General features: G+C 42.1%; 9 protein-coding genes across 9 annotated transcripts; 5 read left to right on the forward strand and 4 right to left on the reverse strand.

Moving 5' to 3' along the window:
* Nucleotides 1-432: 432 nt before the first annotated feature.
* Nucleotides 433-2,788, forward strand: SAMD00019534_043650 (hypothetical protein; the record flags this gene model as incomplete). The annotated part of the gene is made up of 4 exons (XM_012900870.1): nt 433-1,014; nt 1,183-1,314; nt 1,538-1,683; nt 1,753-2,788. Coding segments are annotated over 4 exons (1,896 nt in total), but the record flags the coding sequence as incomplete, so codon positions are not given.
* A 586-nt stretch (nt 2,789-3,374) lies between these two features.
* SAMD00019534_043660 (hypothetical protein) lies at nt 3,375-4,340 on the forward strand (the record flags this gene model as incomplete). Its single annotated transcript, XM_012900871.1, has 1 exon — nt 3,375-4,340. The coding sequence occupies one exon, from the start codon at nt 3,375-3,377 to the stop codon at nt 4,338-4,340; it is 966 nt and encodes a 321-aa protein (XP_012756325.1).
* Nucleotides 4,341-5,612: 1,272 nt separating this feature from the next.
* Nucleotides 5,613-6,887, forward strand: SAMD00019534_043670 (hypothetical protein; the record flags this gene model as incomplete). Its single annotated transcript, XM_012900872.1, has 1 exon — nt 5,613-6,887. A coding segment is annotated over one exon (1,275 nt), but the record flags the coding sequence as incomplete, so codon positions are not given.
* A 170-nt stretch (nt 6,888-7,057) lies between these two features.
* SAMD00019534_043680 (hypothetical protein) lies at nt 7,058-7,988 on the forward strand (the record flags this gene model as incomplete). Its single annotated transcript, XM_012900873.1, has 2 exons — nt 7,058-7,484; nt 7,552-7,988. Coding segments are annotated over 2 exons (864 nt in total), but the record flags the coding sequence as incomplete, so codon positions are not given.
* Nucleotides 7,989-8,141: 153 nt separating this feature from the next.
* SAMD00019534_043690 (hypothetical protein) lies at nt 8,142-9,742 on the forward strand (the record flags this gene model as incomplete). The annotated part of the gene is made up of 4 exons (XM_012900874.1): nt 8,142-8,237; nt 8,296-8,492; nt 8,561-8,750; nt 8,825-9,742. Coding segments are annotated over 4 exons (1,401 nt in total), but the record flags the coding sequence as incomplete, so codon positions are not given.
* An 856-nt stretch (nt 9,743-10,598) lies between these two features.
* On the reverse strand, nt 10,599-11,405 carry SAMD00019534_043700 (hypothetical protein; the record flags this gene model as incomplete). Its single annotated transcript, XM_012900875.1, has 2 exons — nt 10,599-10,834; nt 10,880-11,405. Coding segments are annotated over 2 exons (762 nt in total), but the record flags the coding sequence as incomplete, so codon positions are not given.
* Nucleotides 11,406-12,668: 1,263 nt separating this feature from the next.
* On the reverse strand, nt 12,669-14,691 carry SAMD00019534_043710 (hypothetical protein; the record flags this gene model as incomplete). Its single annotated transcript, XM_012900876.1, has 7 exons — nt 12,669-13,199; nt 13,269-13,361; nt 13,447-13,575; nt 13,630-14,095; nt 14,171-14,272; nt 14,365-14,442; nt 14,513-14,691. 7 exons carry the CDS (start codon nt 14,689-14,691, stop codon nt 12,669-12,671), a joined length of 1,578 nt encoding a protein of 525 aa, XP_012756330.1.
* Nucleotides 14,692-14,881: 190 nt separating this feature from the next.
* Nucleotides 14,882-15,831, reverse strand: SAMD00019534_043720 (hypothetical protein; the record flags this gene model as incomplete). The annotated part of the gene is made up of 2 exons (XM_012900877.1): nt 14,882-15,556; nt 15,619-15,831. 2 exons carry the CDS (start codon nt 15,829-15,831, stop codon nt 14,882-14,884), a joined length of 888 nt encoding a protein of 295 aa, XP_012756331.1.
* A 500-nt stretch (nt 15,832-16,331) lies between these two features.
* SAMD00019534_043730 (hypothetical protein) lies at nt 16,332-16,637 on the reverse strand (the record flags this gene model as incomplete). The annotated part of the gene is made up of 1 exon (XM_012900878.1): nt 16,332-16,637. A coding segment is annotated over one exon (306 nt), but the record flags the coding sequence as incomplete, so codon positions are not given.
* Between the last annotated feature and the right edge of the window lie 108 nt (nt 16,638-16,745).

The raw sequence follows: 16,745 nt of genomic DNA on the forward strand, positions 1-16,745 counted from the left end.
GTATAAAACAAAAAAGAGCAGAATTTGGAAGTATGAAATGAAGGAGCGCCAGCGGCGATGAGTTATCCACACACCATGTTCAGATAGTTGCGCACAACTATTCGTCTTTTCATTCACAATCGCATTCTCCAGTGATTTCGTACATATTCTTTCATTCAATAATTCATTCATCAGGATCATCACCATCTCAGTTAATCAATCATTTGAATGCATCTACCATTCATATTGCTAGAGGGGCGCACAGTGCGTATCCTCGCGCCAAAGCATGTTGCAATGAGCCTTGAAGAAGGCGGAGGAAATGTGATAATGTCGACTTATTCAGTGGAGAAGACTGCAAAGGAATGTGTAGCATCATTGCCACACCTCACAGATGGTTTAAGTACATTGTCATTGTTGTTGTTGCAACAAGTGGACTACATTCAAATACCATGTGTACACAACAGTACTGCTCCCGAGTCATACATCGTCGACACGGGGACTGAGCTACGAGCAATGTCCCCACCTCGAACAGCCGACGCCCTCGCATTGTATCAGTTGGCGTTGCTAATCAATGTGTTGTTCTCACCTGCATATTTCCACCTGGGCGTCATGTACTATGAGCTCGGCCATAGAGAGGCGGCACTGGAACTGTACGCTCGCACACTCACGCTCAAGCCAGACTACACAGAGGCTCTATGCAATGTTGGCGTCATTCACAAGAACTCTGGCAACATCGATCTGGCCATCACATACTATCAACGCGCTCTCAGTGTCGATGCCAACTTTATGCTCGTCAAGGGTAACATGGCGATCGCGTTAACAGACTTGGGCACAGTGCACAAGACCAACGGCGACCTGGACCGGGCGGCCAAGCTTTACAAGCGAGCACTGTTCTACAACAGCTCATACGCAGACGCGTACTACAACCTGGCCATTGTATACATCGAGAGGAATGAACAGGAGAAGGCATTGGTTGCCTACGAGCTGGCCATCCATTTCAAACCCAGCTACACAGAGGCACTCAACAACCTTGGCGTACTGCATCGCGAGTTGTGCAACTTTGACGCGGCCATCAAGTGTTATCAGACCGCTCTAAGTACCAACGCATACTTTGTACAGAGCCTAAACAATATTGCAGTGATCTACACCTTGCAAGGGAAGCTGACAGAGGCCAAGCGATACATCAAGATGGCCATCGAGGAGGCGCCCACATACTCTGAAGCCTACAACAACCTTGGAGTGATCTATCGTGATGAAGGGCGAGTGGATGATTCAATCGAAGCTTACGACAAGTGTATCCATCTCAATCCAACCTCTGTCAATGCTTATCACAACAAACTTCTGGCCCTTAATTGTAAGCATACATGTGATTGAGTGATTGATGAATGACTTTGCTAACATAACCATGGTATTCATCCACAGACACATCTAGGACAGTTCAATCAGATCGCACATAAGAAATGGGGAAAGTTGATGACCAAAGATAAACCAATGATAGCCAACAAGTAAGTGTACATCTAACTTAAATGACCTCATCTAATCACTAACTCAATTGCTCAATACAAACAGACCAATCAGTATTATGAAATTGAACAAAAGGATAACAATTGGATACATGTCACCTGACTTCTTCACTCACTCTGTCTCATTCTTTATTGATGGTATACTAAAGAATCATAACAAGGAAGACTATGACATCATATGGTAATGTACACACACACACATGGATATATGATCATCATATGACCCATCACTGACACAACCATGCTACAGTTATTCAAACGTAACAAAGGAGGATGAAACAACATCACGTCTTCAATCATATAATCACACATGGAGGAATATTGTAAAGATGTCTGATTTGGATGTTGCTAAATTGATTGCCGAGGATCAAGTTGATATCATTGTGGACTTGGCAGGACATACCAGCTCAAACAGATTGGATGTGCTGGCGTACAAACCAGCTCCATTGGCCATCTCCTATCTGGGCTATCCAAACACAACTGGCCTACCTACTATCGATTATAAGTTAACCGATGAGTATACGGACCCATTGAACACAGGACAAAAGTTCACGGAGGAGCTGTACAGACTGCCTCGATGCTTCCTAAACTACACCCCGCCACCATTCAATCTGGACATCACAAGTCCGTTGGACACAAATGGCTACATTACATTTGGATCATTCAATGTCATCTCAAAGTATAGCGACATAGTATTGCAGACCTGGGCAAAGATACTACATCTTGTACCCAACAGCAAGTTGTATCTGAAGGGCAAGGCATTTGCATGCCCATCAACAACCGCCACCTTTGTAGAGAGGATGACGCATCTTGGTATCGACAAGGATCGCACCATACTGTCACCTCTGTTTGCCAATCAAAGAGAGCATCTACTGTCGTACAATCGGATGGATATCTCTTTGGATACATTCCCCTATGCAGGAACAACGACAACATGCGAATCACTGTGGATGGGAGTGCCAGTGATAACTCTGGCCGGCAACTCACATGCACACAACGTTGGACGATCAATCGTTAAGCAACTTAAAATGGAGGCTGCCGAATCACTGCAGCAGTACATCGACATGGCTGTTGCCCTGGCTCTTGATCGAGACTTGCTAAAGTCACTCAAACTGACGCTCAGACAACGTCTTTTGGACTCTTATCTCTGTGATGGTGCGCTCTTTACCAAGAGCCTAGAGGTGGCCTACAAACAGATGTGGACAAAGAGAGTGATGGACGATCAACAACAACGACAACAATCTATTATAAATACTACAGCACAATATGTCGATGATGAAGTAGTTGATTGATTGGACTGAGTCATTGTTCAAACAGGAAGCAATAGTATTAAATCAATCTATCGATCATCATAACATCAACAGAGAAGTACGCTCTCTTACCGCTCCCTCCATCCTCACCACCACTCCCAGGGCATTCAACCATTCTCTCGATTATGGAGACGGTATTGATCATCGTCATGACCATCACACGAACCACAAACAGAATCACACACTGTTCAAAGGATTGTGCATCCATTCTCAAGTTGCGTGCCAACTCGTCTGTGTCCAGCAGCAACAATGGGGTTATTCAAAACTCTTTAGAGTAGCAACGACTACCCAAACTAGACTAACTTGGGGATACTATCCCCTATGTATGGGAGGTTGTCCCTCCATATTCACCATACTCTCAAATACATCCCCCTACATCTACACTTACATACAGACATACATACATACATTTAAGCGATCTTCCACTGATCTCCATCCAACCATGTCTTCATCAATAACAACATACAGACAACCATCTCCACCTTTGCCCTCCTCTTTAGTTCCTATACACTATACTCTTTCTAACAAACATTAATACAATATATCAATCAACTACTTGAACATGGATAACCAACATCGAGTGCTTGTTGGAGACAATGATCATTTCACTTGCAATGTCTCTGGAGTACCGGTTGGCCTTAACTTTAAACACAACTTGGTCAGCAAGACTTTGACCGAAGGTGGAGTGTCCAAGCAGAGCAAGCTTATGACATCCTTCAAGTATAGAGATATCAAGAAGACCAAGGTCAAAAGGGAGCCCACCCTGGACACTCTGTTTCCTGGCCAGTCACCAATGTTTATAGAGAGTCTGGCAAAGGTAGATGAGTCAGCACATGGCGGACGGTCAAACAGAGTCAAGAAGGGATCAGCCAGTCAGTCACAATCGGCCAAGAGAACTACAGTTGGCAACATCAGTGGCACCAACATATTTGGTCACATAATTGCATCGACTGCTGAACAGCCAATAACCTCGAGCAACTCTTCATTCTCCAGGGTTGTCTATGAGCTCAACGCATTGGCTCCACTTCTAGAGCATGACCCCTTCCAGCCATCAACTCAGAACCAGCATGTACCTCATTTGATGGTACCCAACATTGAGGAGACATCTGGCATCGTGGCACAAGCTCAATACCTCTTACATGAACATCAAGTTCAGATGCAACTTTCGACCATGTCATCAACCAACAACTCACCTCACGCTACATCTTGTGTGACAGACAGTGATGTACTGTTGGAATACAGTAGAACGACATGCACTGTTGGTGGCCAAAGTAATCAGTATGATTACTCATTCGTCAGTGAGATGTCCCTCCAACATGATGTGTCCAGACACGTACTTGAGGTTGAGCACCAACGTCTTATGGACAAGGAGTACCATGACAGTCTACATCAGTTCTTTGTTGCATCATCATCATCATCAGGTAGTAGCAGTGGCATTGACGACAATGTCATCGAGACCATCGACTCCTTTGACTTTGAGGAACTACTTCATACTTCCTCCACAAACAACCACATCGACACATTGTAATATACAACGATCAATCAATGAACTGTATCCACACCAATTACTTGTATCTATGACTTTGATTAAGATCGATTGTAATTGAATAATAAGTACCTTCCCTGGGAGTAAGAACTTGATTGTAACTTATACCAGTCTGGCGTGGCGGACAGATCCCACCAAATGTGGTTACAGGACGTCAACATCTTTAATTTGCCTATTTCATGGTTCGTTGAAAAATGGTCTTCAGACCTCACAATGCATATCTTTTATTCATGTCCAGTTGGATGATATAATTGTACAGGAAGTACAAGGGAACTATCTATGTCTCATCAAGAAGGGGTTATGTCAATCAATCAATCCCCAAAGCCTGACACTGTTCAATCTGTTATTGTTGACATCATAAACTTTAATCATTGTTAACTTTACAAATAGATAAATTCTTATTCAAGAATGCAGGAAAATAATCAACCAATATATACACAGCCACATCAGATTCCTCCTCAACACCAACAGCAGCAGCACCAGATGTCAATGCAACAAGGATATCCCCAACAACCTATTCCACAACCATACCCACAACAGATGAATCCACCCCCACCAAATGGTCAACAACAGGTAGCTCTTGGTTATCTACCTAAATATATGATTGCCTCATGTCCAAACCCTGTAGAATATGGCGCTCCAACTTGTCTTCAACACAAGTCCAAACCATCCACTGTCAAGCCCAGTTCTCCTCAATCCGGTAGAAGTCACACTGCCTTTTGTGAAAGTTGTGAATGTGTTATCCTGTAGCCATATATATATATATCAATAAATCCTACCTTTCTGACTGTGGTGGCTTAGTTCCACCTTGTATTATACATCATCACACCCAAACCCTAACTTACCCTACCCTCACCCTCGCCCTCACCCAATCTCTCACATACCCTACCCTAGCCCAATCTCAAACTATAAGTTCATTTCTAAACTCAAAGACAAACAATACAGATAACATGGAGATACTTATTAATAATAACATGTTGTTACTATTGAGCAACATTGTAATACATATTGAAGATAGCTTGGATCGTTTATGCCTATCATTGACATGTCGTTGGTTGTATCTTTCACGTGATTCATACCTAAGATTGGATAATAGTATCAACTATGCCTACACACGTAGTCACTACTTATCCAACAAAAAGTTTAGACTCAACTCATACCGCATTTGCATTGCCAACTCGATCGTTGAGTTAGATTGTATGGGCAGCGATCATTGAACATGTATCATTTGCATTACCTAACCAATGTTAAGCAGCATTCAGTACCAATCTACCTCTGTTGCAGGGCACCATTAACCCTGCCTTCAAGGTAGTGGATCTACAGACATCATTCAATCAACAGTTGACAGATGGATTGATTCCAGATGGTGTAGAGCATCTGAGGATTGGATATGCATTCAACCAACAACTAGTTCATGGTGCACTTCCATCAACACTCATCTCTTTAAGGTTCGGGGAATCATTCAATCAGTTGCTGGAGCCATCGGTATTGCCTCAATCACTTGAACAACTGTACTTTGGTGGATTCTACAACAAACCAATTGGTACTGGTGTACTGCCTGAGCGACTTTGTCTACTCTCCTTGGGAAAGTACTACAATCAGATGATTGAACGTGATGTACTACCTCACCACCTAGCCGAGATCATCTTCTCATCCTTCTTTAACCAACCACTTCAACCCGATACTTTGCCGACATCACTTGAACGTATGATACTTGGAGCACAGTTTAATCAACGCCTCGCACCCAACGTACTCCCTCAATCGCTGACATACCTCGAGTTCCAGAAAGGCCGATGCAAATACTCTTGGCAGTTTGAAGTTGGTGTGCTTCCAATGGGTCTAACTACACTGATACTAAGCGCAACCTATATGCATCCACTCACACTAGATGTCCTCCCCATTGGGCTCAAACATCTGACCCTAAGTGAATTGTATAAAAGACCGTTGGAGCCATATCAACTACCATTATCTCTCGAGACACTCACATTTGGTTTAGAGTATAACATTAGGATTCCACCTGGTGCCTTGCCACTTGGACTGAACACACTCATTCTAAGTGCACGCAACACTATGGACATACAAGCCGATGTACTACCTGCGTCCCTCACCCACTTGTTCATGGGACAACATTATACAGGCACAATTGCACCATTCATACTGCCACCTGGTCTAAGACATCTCACTCTTGGGCAATATTACAATGAGCCATTCAAGAAGAATGTATTGCCAGAGAGTCTAAACACATTGGAGCTGGGTCACTATAGCAGTTCATATCAACAGCATCTGACATGCTTGCCTAGTACACTGGAGTATATATCTATACCATGGTCATATCGACAGAAGTTATTAGGTACATTCTTACAAGTGACATTGTTAAATTCTGTTGAACCTTTACATACTACACTTTTACAAGAACTGCAGTCCAACACAAAGTCAATCAAGATTACAATTCCAAACTTTGATATTGTGACTGTTCGTCTGTTGGATCATACACATGGATTATTCCTATCCAAAGGTCTAGTGAATGGAGGAGTGATCAGACTTACTTCAATGTTTGATGGCACCTTTGTTAAGTCATTCAAGACAAATCAATAAAATGGTTAGACTCTCAGGGGTTGTTGACAACTTTCGTTCGTTTTTTGGAACAAATCACAAATAGATTTGATTTGATTATTGATCATTGTTATTTATATCATACAAATAATAAGATGAACAAGAGAAAGAATAAAGAGGAGGTGCAAAGACCTCCTCCAAAGAAGATAGAGATTGAAGAAGAGGAAGAAGATATTGAAGATATTGAAGATGATCAAGTTTATGAAGATGACGTAGAACAAGATGATGATGTTAACGAAGACGACGAGGAAGACGATGATGGAGTTGACGAAGATGAAGATGGGGATGAAGATGGAGATGAAGTAGACGATCAAGGTACAGGATTAAAGAAGAAGAAGAAGAAGAATTATGTTATCAAACCAATGTCACAAGATAAGATATTGGATCTGCAAGCCAAGAATCAACAGAAGGGTGTAATATACCTATCGACTATACCAGCAAAGATGACTGCTGCTAAACTGAAGAACCTACTACTCAAGCATGGTTCAGTTACAAGAATGAAGTTACTCAAAGGTAAGACCAGAGGTCACAGTCACATGAGACGCATAACCTTACTCACGCACTCATTCGAATTGATTAGCCAACGTCGAGAGAAAGGCAAAGAGAAATGATATGTTCAAAGAAGGATGGATAGAGTTTAGTGACAAGAAGGAAGCTCGTAGGATTGCACTCATTCTTAATAATCAACCAATGGGTGGCAAGCAAAAGGATATACATAGGGACTGTCTGTGGAATATTAGGTATCTGCCAAAGTTCAAGTGGTACCATCTGATGGACAAGTTGGTGCAGAAGAAGTTGGAGCGTGACAAGCGTATACATATGGAGTTGGATCGTGTCAGAAAAGAGAACTCATCCTTCCTGAATCAGTTGGAGCATTCAAAGACTGTCGATCATATCAACACCAGGTCAAAGAACAAGAACAAGGTAGTTGACGACGACAAGGTAGTAAGAACATTCAAGCAGAGAACTGTTCACGACCAGTCCACTTCAGACAAGCCAAACAAGAAAGTAAGAAGGGAATAAATCAATCATTTCATTGAACTTCATCAAATGCGTTCCATCAGAGTGTCACCGTAGCGTGTGTGGTCAACTGCACAATTAATTAATCATGAATCATTCATTCATTCAATCACTGATCAAGTGAAAGTAACATACAAAAAGAGAGAGAGAATGGATGACAAGTACAAGTTAGCGCATGAAGCATTCGTTAAGAACCCAACTGGTTCTACGATATTAGCAACATCATTAGTATTGAATATTATACCTGTAGGTTGGTTTGATTGATTGATCGATTGATTGAACTAATATATGTTTATCTTTAAAGATATCAGTACTGTTCCAAAGAGTTATGTTTGCATCAATCTTTGACAACAATGTAATCTTCCCTAAACCTATTAGATTTATGTTAGAGTTCATGACCATTATCATGCCGTTCCTAGCAGCGGTCACCTTCAATGATATGGTACCATCACTACTTATATTAATGTTAATATCATCTCTATTGATGCCTCTATTTGCAAAGTATGTTTGATGAACGAATGGATGGTGTCGATGAATCAGCTGACTGACCACCAACCAACATATCTTAGGCCTAATTCAAAGCAATACTACTTTGATGATAACAAAGAACTACTTAGACTTATGAACTCCCCACGTAAGGGATTCATTGAGGAGTATAGAGCATTCATTATGATTGCTACCGTCATCTGTATCCTTGCTGTAGACTTCCCAGTCTTCCCAAGAAGTTTCGCAAAGACAGAGACCTTTGGTATCTCTTTGGTATGTATATTATTGATTGATTGACATGTAATGACTACCAATCAACCTAACGAACCAACACGCACATACATTAGATGGACATTGGAGTTGGATCAGTTGTATTATCTGGCGCTATGGTATCAAGGAATGCTAGATCCGAGGCATTGAAGAATAAGGTCACATCGACAGAGACCAACAAGAAGTTGTCAAGGAGTGCACTGGCATATCATGCCTTTGTATCCAACCTGCCATTGATGGCATTGGGCTTCATTCGCCTAGTGTTGACCAAGTCTACAAACTACCAGGAGCACGTCACAGAGTACGGCATTCACTGGAACTTCTTCTTCACACTGGGATTCGTATCAATCCTGCTCTCATTCCTCAAGTTCTCACCCAACGTCAACCTTGTAGTTGGCATCGTGGTTATTGGTGCCTATCAGATTCTATTGTCCCAGTTTGGCCTCAGTGACTACATCCTTAACCATCCACGTGACAGTCTGATTGCTGCCAACAAGGAGGGAATATGCAGTCTGGCTGGTTATCTCTCGCTGCACCTCATTGGAACAAAGTTGGGTGCCTCTATCTTTGGCAAGGAACGCACGACGATGGGTCAATGGCGCGCGTTTGCCATGAAGCTCATGCTGGCCGGACTCTTCCTGTTTGGAGTTCTGATATGGGCCGAGTCCGCCATCCAACCTATCAGCCGCAGGATGACCAACTTGACCTACGTCCTGGCTATCTTGGCGCTAAACATCTTCAACTTCTCGCTCAATATGATGGTGTCACTCGTCACTGCCAGCCACATACATCCATCGATCATTGCTGCCGGTGTCAACAGGAATCAGTTGTTTGTGTTCCTGCTAGCCAACATCCTCACTGGCATCGTCAACTTTAGCATGCACACCATCTATGCAACACAAGAGAATTCCATGTACGTCATTGCTGGCTACACCTTGTTCCTCACCATTGTGCCAGTTATTATGGACTACAAGAACATCACAATCAAACTATTCAGATAACAGTAACAAATAAAGTAAAGTGGAATACAGTAATAAGGGCAATGTTTATTGAGCGTCGATTATGAGGCTCAAGTCGCACACAAAGATTGATCGATTGATTGATCGGCAATCAGCAAGTGTATTGTTACACAACATTTACAAAATAGATTGATTGGAATGGATTATTAGTCGAAGAAACCCTTGACCAACCATTGCTCATCGAGCACCTTGTTGCCTTGGTCGCCAATGTACTGCCAGAACATATGAGTGTCATTGACGACGCTCATCTGAGCGTAGCCCAGGGTGGTGAAACGGCTGGCAGACCACTCGGGTTGTGGCTGGATGTAGTCATAGTCCAAACTCTCCTGGTTTCCTGGAGCGCCAACGATGAGATGAACGGTACCTCCTGGGTAGTCGTAGGTGCCAACGGGGATGCCACCGTAGGTTGGGTAGGTACGCTCGTAAGCGTGGGTGTGACCAGTCATGTAAATATCAACGTTGTACTGCTGGAAGAGAGAGCCGACTGTGGCCTCGATCAAGGCGCGCAGTGAGTCCTTCTGGCACCAACTGTATGTGATGGAGCAGTAGTAAGGACGATGAGCGTAGGCAACGATCCAACCAGTTGGGTTCTTCTGACGGTAGGTGGCCAAGTCTTGCTTGATCCACTGGTACTGAGCGGTGAATGGTGAGATGTCAGACTCGGTGGAGAAGGAGATAAAGTGAACTCCATTAAAGTCGAACGAGTACCATGGCTCCTTGGCAGAGCCTGGCACGTTGAATGACTGTTGGTAGGCAGTGAACTCGTCATAGATGTCATGGTTGCCTGGGGTGGTCATGTAGGGGACACTTGATGTGATTGGCTCGAGGTAGTTCATGAGGTAGTTGAACACAGATTGATTTCCCTGCATTGCGTTATCGTAGTCACAGTAACTAATGTCACCAACGTGGAACACCATGTTGTATTCACCAAGGTTCTGTTGGAGAACAGAGATAGTATCATTGAATCCTCCTCCAACTCCCATATCTGATTGTTTGGTCTATGTGTTAGTGTGCGTGTCATTGAGTTATCATTTGGGTTTGTGTCTACAAACATACCTCCATAGACTGCGAATGTGAATGGAGTAACACCACCTGGGGTAGTGGCAACCTTGCCCTTGGATGTAGAGGCAAAGTTGCTGGTCTTGAAGCTGCTGATGGTGGACCACTCATTGAGTTGAGTGCTGCCAGCCACGTAGTAGTAAGTGGTCATGGGGTTGAGGTTGTCCAATACCACGGTGTTTGAGTAACCCTCCCATGTCTGGAATGGCTGGGAGACACCAGTAATGTTGAACACTGGGAATGCTGATTTGTAGCCTGGCTGAGCGGCCAGTGTCTCTTGGAGACTGCCCTTGTTGGTTGAGAATTTGACGAGTGGACTTCCACTTGGCTGCAATGAGTACCATGACACCATCATCTGAGAGGGCACCGTCGTCAGTGCCAGCTTGATCATTTGGGCCTCAGTTGGTGACTTTGGCTTTAATGGTGGAGTCTCCATTGTGTTGGAATTGTCGTCATCCTTCTCCTTGTCCTTGTGATTGGCGTCGACTGGAGTGAATGCAGACGCCAAAAACACTGTAGCCAACAGTAATAGAGCCAGCTGTGTCTTTGTAATTTCCATGCGCATCTTATAGTATAAATCCTATATTATGTCACTTTCTGGTTTGTTGTTTGATTGATTGTTTGTGGATATTCCAGTTCCAAATTTGTAGTTGGTGGTTGGTAGTAGTAATATTATTGATGATGATGATGATAGTGATGGCAATTAATTAGTAATGGTTACAATAAGTAGTATTACACTCTCTCTGACTCTCCCAATTTTCTTTCTTTATGTACACAAATAAGCGAGCGAGCAACTTGTTATGAAGTGAGTGCTATTAAAGTAATAAGTGGTGAATGGAACACTTATAATATCTAGTTAGCTTGTCCACCACACACCCACATACACCTTGCACGGCTGAACGTCTGTCATAACATGGTATATATCACATGAATGGATGGAGGGAGGGATGAACGAAAGCGTGACATTAGAAAGGTAAGTGTAATGGTATTGGTGTGTGGAGGTGTGTGTAAGTGATGTGTGAGTGACAGTCAATCACTGATGTGCCTCAACAAACACCTGGGGCAACCATATTATCTATGTAATCATTATATGTTGGATCTATCCAATATTATCATAAATCTAGGACAAGTTGGAGAGCAGGAGTAGTGGGCTCAATCAATGTCCATGTCCACAAGTCTGGAAATGTGTTTATCACTCACCACAACATGTGTGTGTGTGTTGTGGGTTATGGGTTTGTGTGTGTATGCTGTGAATGAAACAGTCGTTCGTAACTTGTCATTGTCAACATAATGATGATTGACATATATCTGTGCTGTTGTCATTGCTAAAGTAAACAATTATTTAAACATACCTTATAATAATAATAATATATATGTTAAGTGTAATGTTATAAAATATGTATTTGTAATAATAATAATAGTGTTAGTGAATAAACTGATATCACTTATATTCGTAAATAAGTGATTTAACGAAGTGGAATCTTTTCAGAGGACACAAACATAACAGAAATAGATAGATTCTGATCTATTCTGACAACCTGACTGACTGCAGATAGTTACTCCCACAACTCCCGACTTTGAACTACCTGACCACCCCCAACACCAGTCGGTCATAGGACCACAAACGGAAGCCCATCTTGAAACAAACAACCGAAAATGATATCTTGGGTGAAAAACGCAGATGAGTCCGTCAAAAAAGGGGCGAGGCCATATGTGGGGCTTTAGAAAAAAAAACGAGGTGGTCTTTGCCACCCAACGACCTTTCGACATGAAAACGAAAGAGGGGGCATCGGCTTGTGGCGTTATGACATTATGCGTATGATGGAAGTTGGAAGATTGCCACCTAATAGGCTGTTGCTACACCATCACACCTGTTATCACTGCCAGCTACCAATACACGTCTGCTGCTGCTGTTGTTGTTGGCCTCACTAAGTGACTTCACCACGATAACTTGACCATTGCCAAAGGTACGTCGGTCATCACCTTGGACATGTTCCACCTGAACGTTGTGACCGCGAGCTTGAAGATTGTTGATGATCTGCTGTGGGACACCAGGTTCGAACAATACAATACCATCTTTGGTACCATCATCGATAAAGAACCGAGGGTGAGACAGTGCTGACTGAGGGTCCATGCGATGATCAATCAGGTTGACGACAGTCTGCACATGTGCCTGTGGCTGAATGAATCCACCCATCACACCAAACGTTGCAAACAATTCACCATCCTTTGTGATCATACCAGGGATGATTGTATGGTATGGTCTCTTGCCCGGTTGCAGGGCATTAGGATGTGACTCGTCCAATACAAAGTTTGATCCTCTGTTCTGTAGTGTGAATCCACAACCCTTGGGAATGATTCCCGTTCCAAATGACTAATTGTGTATTTATGTTAGAATGATTGATTGATTGGATGATTGAATAATTGAATGATTGGAACATACCATATAGTTTGAGTTGATGAAGCTACATCCATTGCCATGCTTGTCTACAACACTAAGATATACAGTACTGCTACTGTTTGCAGGATATCCCTTCTCGATTGATTTGTTTGATTTGTGTGTATCAATCAATGTACGTCTAGTGGCTGCATATTCCTGGACAACAACTCTTTATTGGTACTTTTGAATAAGCTGGATCAGCCACATAATACCTTGTATCTGCAAAGCTCAGTCTCAATGCTTCGATCATCAAATGTATGTGCTGTTCAGAGTGTGGTCCAAGTGAGGCCAGGTCAAAGCCCTCAAGTATCTAAAGTGTACCAGTTAGTGTATGTTGGTGTGTACTGGATTACAAGATACATACATTCAGTGCTACAAGGGCAGTGATACCTTGGCCATTGGGTGGCATTTCATGGACATTGTATCCACGATAGTTTACAGAGATTGGTGTGTCGAATGTGGAACTGTGTGATTCGAGATCGTCGTGTGAGAGCACTCCACCAAGGTCATTGATCACCTTGACAATGGCATCAGCCACGACACCCTTGTAGTAACCTTGCTTTCCATGTTGTGCCAGCAGTCTGAATGTATTGGCAAGGTTTGGATTCCTAAAGATGTCCCCTGCCAATGGTGGCTTTCCATTGATGAGCATCTCATCGCCATTGGGTGAGTTCTTTAGTTGATGTGATGACTTGTCCCACCAAACTGCTGTCTTTTGTTGGATTGGTACACCTTGTTCACAATAGTCTATGGTCTGTTGTAGGATCTCCATCATTGTCAGTTTGCCACTTCCAAACTTCTCAATAGTGTCACACCATGCTGCTGCTGCACTGAGATTGATTTGTTGGTAGAGTGTGAGGTAGTGATCGTTGGTGGAGGGCACTTATGTCATGGTAATATATTACCCTGGTATAGTGATAGCCATTGGACTCTCTGGAGGTATTGAATCACCCGTGATATTGATCTTCCTTAAGATCTCGATGTTAAGGTTCTTGGGTGCTCGGCCACTTTGATTGATTGATTGATCGTATATGAATGTTTGGTTAGGGCCTATATTGATTGTTGGTAGCACGAATGCATGAATGATGATAGGACTTACCTTCCATTGATGCCATGTATCTGTTTGGTTGTGTTATTCCAGAACAAGACAAAGCAATCACCTCCTATTCCAGTTGAACTTGAGTTGGTTGATTGATGTTAGGATTGAGTGAAAGAAAGAATGAGTGATTGAGATTAGATATATATACCATGGTTGTGTAAGGTTGAGCATTGAAGCCATGGCAACGGCAGCATCAGCAGCATTGCCGCCTCTCTTTAGTACATCAACACCAACTTGTGATGCCAATGTTTGACTTGAGGCACATACACCATTGACACCGATCACACATGATCTGCTATCATAGTTGTTATTGAACTTTGTTTCCATTCTATCTTTTGTCTTATCCAATGACTGAAGCATGAACAACTACTACGTAGTATTGATCGGAATGAGTGATGTTGTTTGTTGCAGTTTTGATCAGAATAGTTAGCGGAGATATTTATTCCCAGGATAGCTATGCCCATATTTGGGTTGACATGTCAACCTTTCATTTACATTTATTACATTAATAATAAGATTACTCTTGATATATATAGTTGTCGACATTGATCATTACATTTGTCAGCCTCTTGAAATGTGTAGAGAACTCATTGACGACGTTGAAGTATGGCTTCTCTTGTAGCTGGAACATTTCGCCTCGAGTCACTAGATCACTAGTGCTTAGTGATACATTATAATTGTATCCAATGAACACTTGATTGACACTGCCAGACTCGACGTAGTACAGCTCTCTGAATGCCTCTTGCATGTTGCGTATAACACCAAAGTGCCTTCGCAGACCAATGAGATTCTGGAGGTAGACACCCTCCGGTGACAACAGTTTGGACATGATCTTGAAGCCGTCCACCGTCATCAAGTTGCACGGGGCCGATGAGCAGCCATCCTGATAGATCAGGTCATAGTGCTTGCCAGCTCTGCTTTGTCTCTCCACATAGTCCAAGCCATCAGAGATGTGAACCACAACGTTATCGTTACGTCTAAAGTTTGAATACTGCTCGGCCACGTCCAACATCCTCTGATGCATCTCTACAATATCGATATGAGCCGATGGGAAATGCTTGTGTAGGTAGGTTGCGATTGAGCCGCCGCCCAATCCAACCAACAATATAGATGTCGGTCTCTTTGTCAAGAATGTAAGTGATGCTATCGTAGCTCTTATATATGCTAATGGTACATGTTCTACATCTCCAATCTATATATCGTGAGTTAGTGAGTGTATTCATGTCATAGTGTATTGATAACAATAACTCGTACTTTGATCTCTGATTGTCTGTCACCATTCTTACTGAACTTGAACTGTCTTATGCCATTGCCATTGTCAAAGACATGTATGTTACCCTCGACATGTATCAATTTAAAGCTGTCTCCACCTCCAAACATATAGAACATCAGACCAAAGAATACAAACATCAGCACTATCATGCCAAGTAGTTGAACTCCATGCTTTCTCTTTACACCGCTAACCATCTCTGTAATCTACTACTAGTATGTATATATATATATAAATAATAATAACAATAACAAGTACTGACTGTAAGTAAAGTTTAATTGACTTGTCGTGTCAGAGATGGTTCTGACATTCTCGCAACTTCAGAGACAATGCAAGGTGGTCAGTCACATTCACGAAAGAGGCAATTTGGTCGATTCCCTCAAATTGATGGCATCGGAATCTTGAAGTGCCAGTTCATTCATTTACACATTGAGGAGTACACCAATGATCTGATTCACATTGACATTGCTAATAACATGACAGTTTACATAACTGTAATAGTTGTCGTAGAGTTGTTATAATCATTTCATTAGTGATCACTCAACCTTGATATCTAAATTGATTCTCCAACTGTTGACTGCTGACTGAACCAAGTATTGACATTTGATTCTTATTGAATACACTATATGCGCTGACATCACCCTGATAGATTATAATAATCATTCATTGTTAGTTAGGTGCACATACATTAATGAATAAATGAATGAATGAATGAATAACATACCTTTTGTCTTTTACCTAGATTACACATCATCATTACAGTCATACTGATTACAAAGAAGATAGCACCAAACTCAATCTTTAGAGCCAGCCATTGAAACACTAGCCATATGAATAGTTTAACCAATGTAATCTTATGATTGGTTATTACATCCTGTACAGTGTTCTTGATTGAGAAGTAGTGAAATTGAACATCAACATCATCCATTGGTTTTGATTGATTGGCTGTTGGATCTATCTGTTTTATCTCTCCATTATGTACAACTGTTCTTCTCATTCTATTATATATATAATGTTGTACTATTATCACAATGATTGATTGATTGATTGTTAGATGATGAAGAGTGGGCTTTTGGTGGTTTTCAATACCTGTTTTCCAAGTTTTGTCATT

The sequence above is a fragment of the Acytostelium subglobosum genome (genome assembly GCF_000787575.1).
Source record: "Acytostelium subglobosum LB1 DNA, scaffold: scaffold7, whole genome shotgun sequence".
In the NCBI taxonomy this organism is placed as follows: Eukaryota; Evosea; class Eumycetozoa; order Acytosteliales; family Acytosteliaceae; genus Acytostelium; species Acytostelium subglobosum.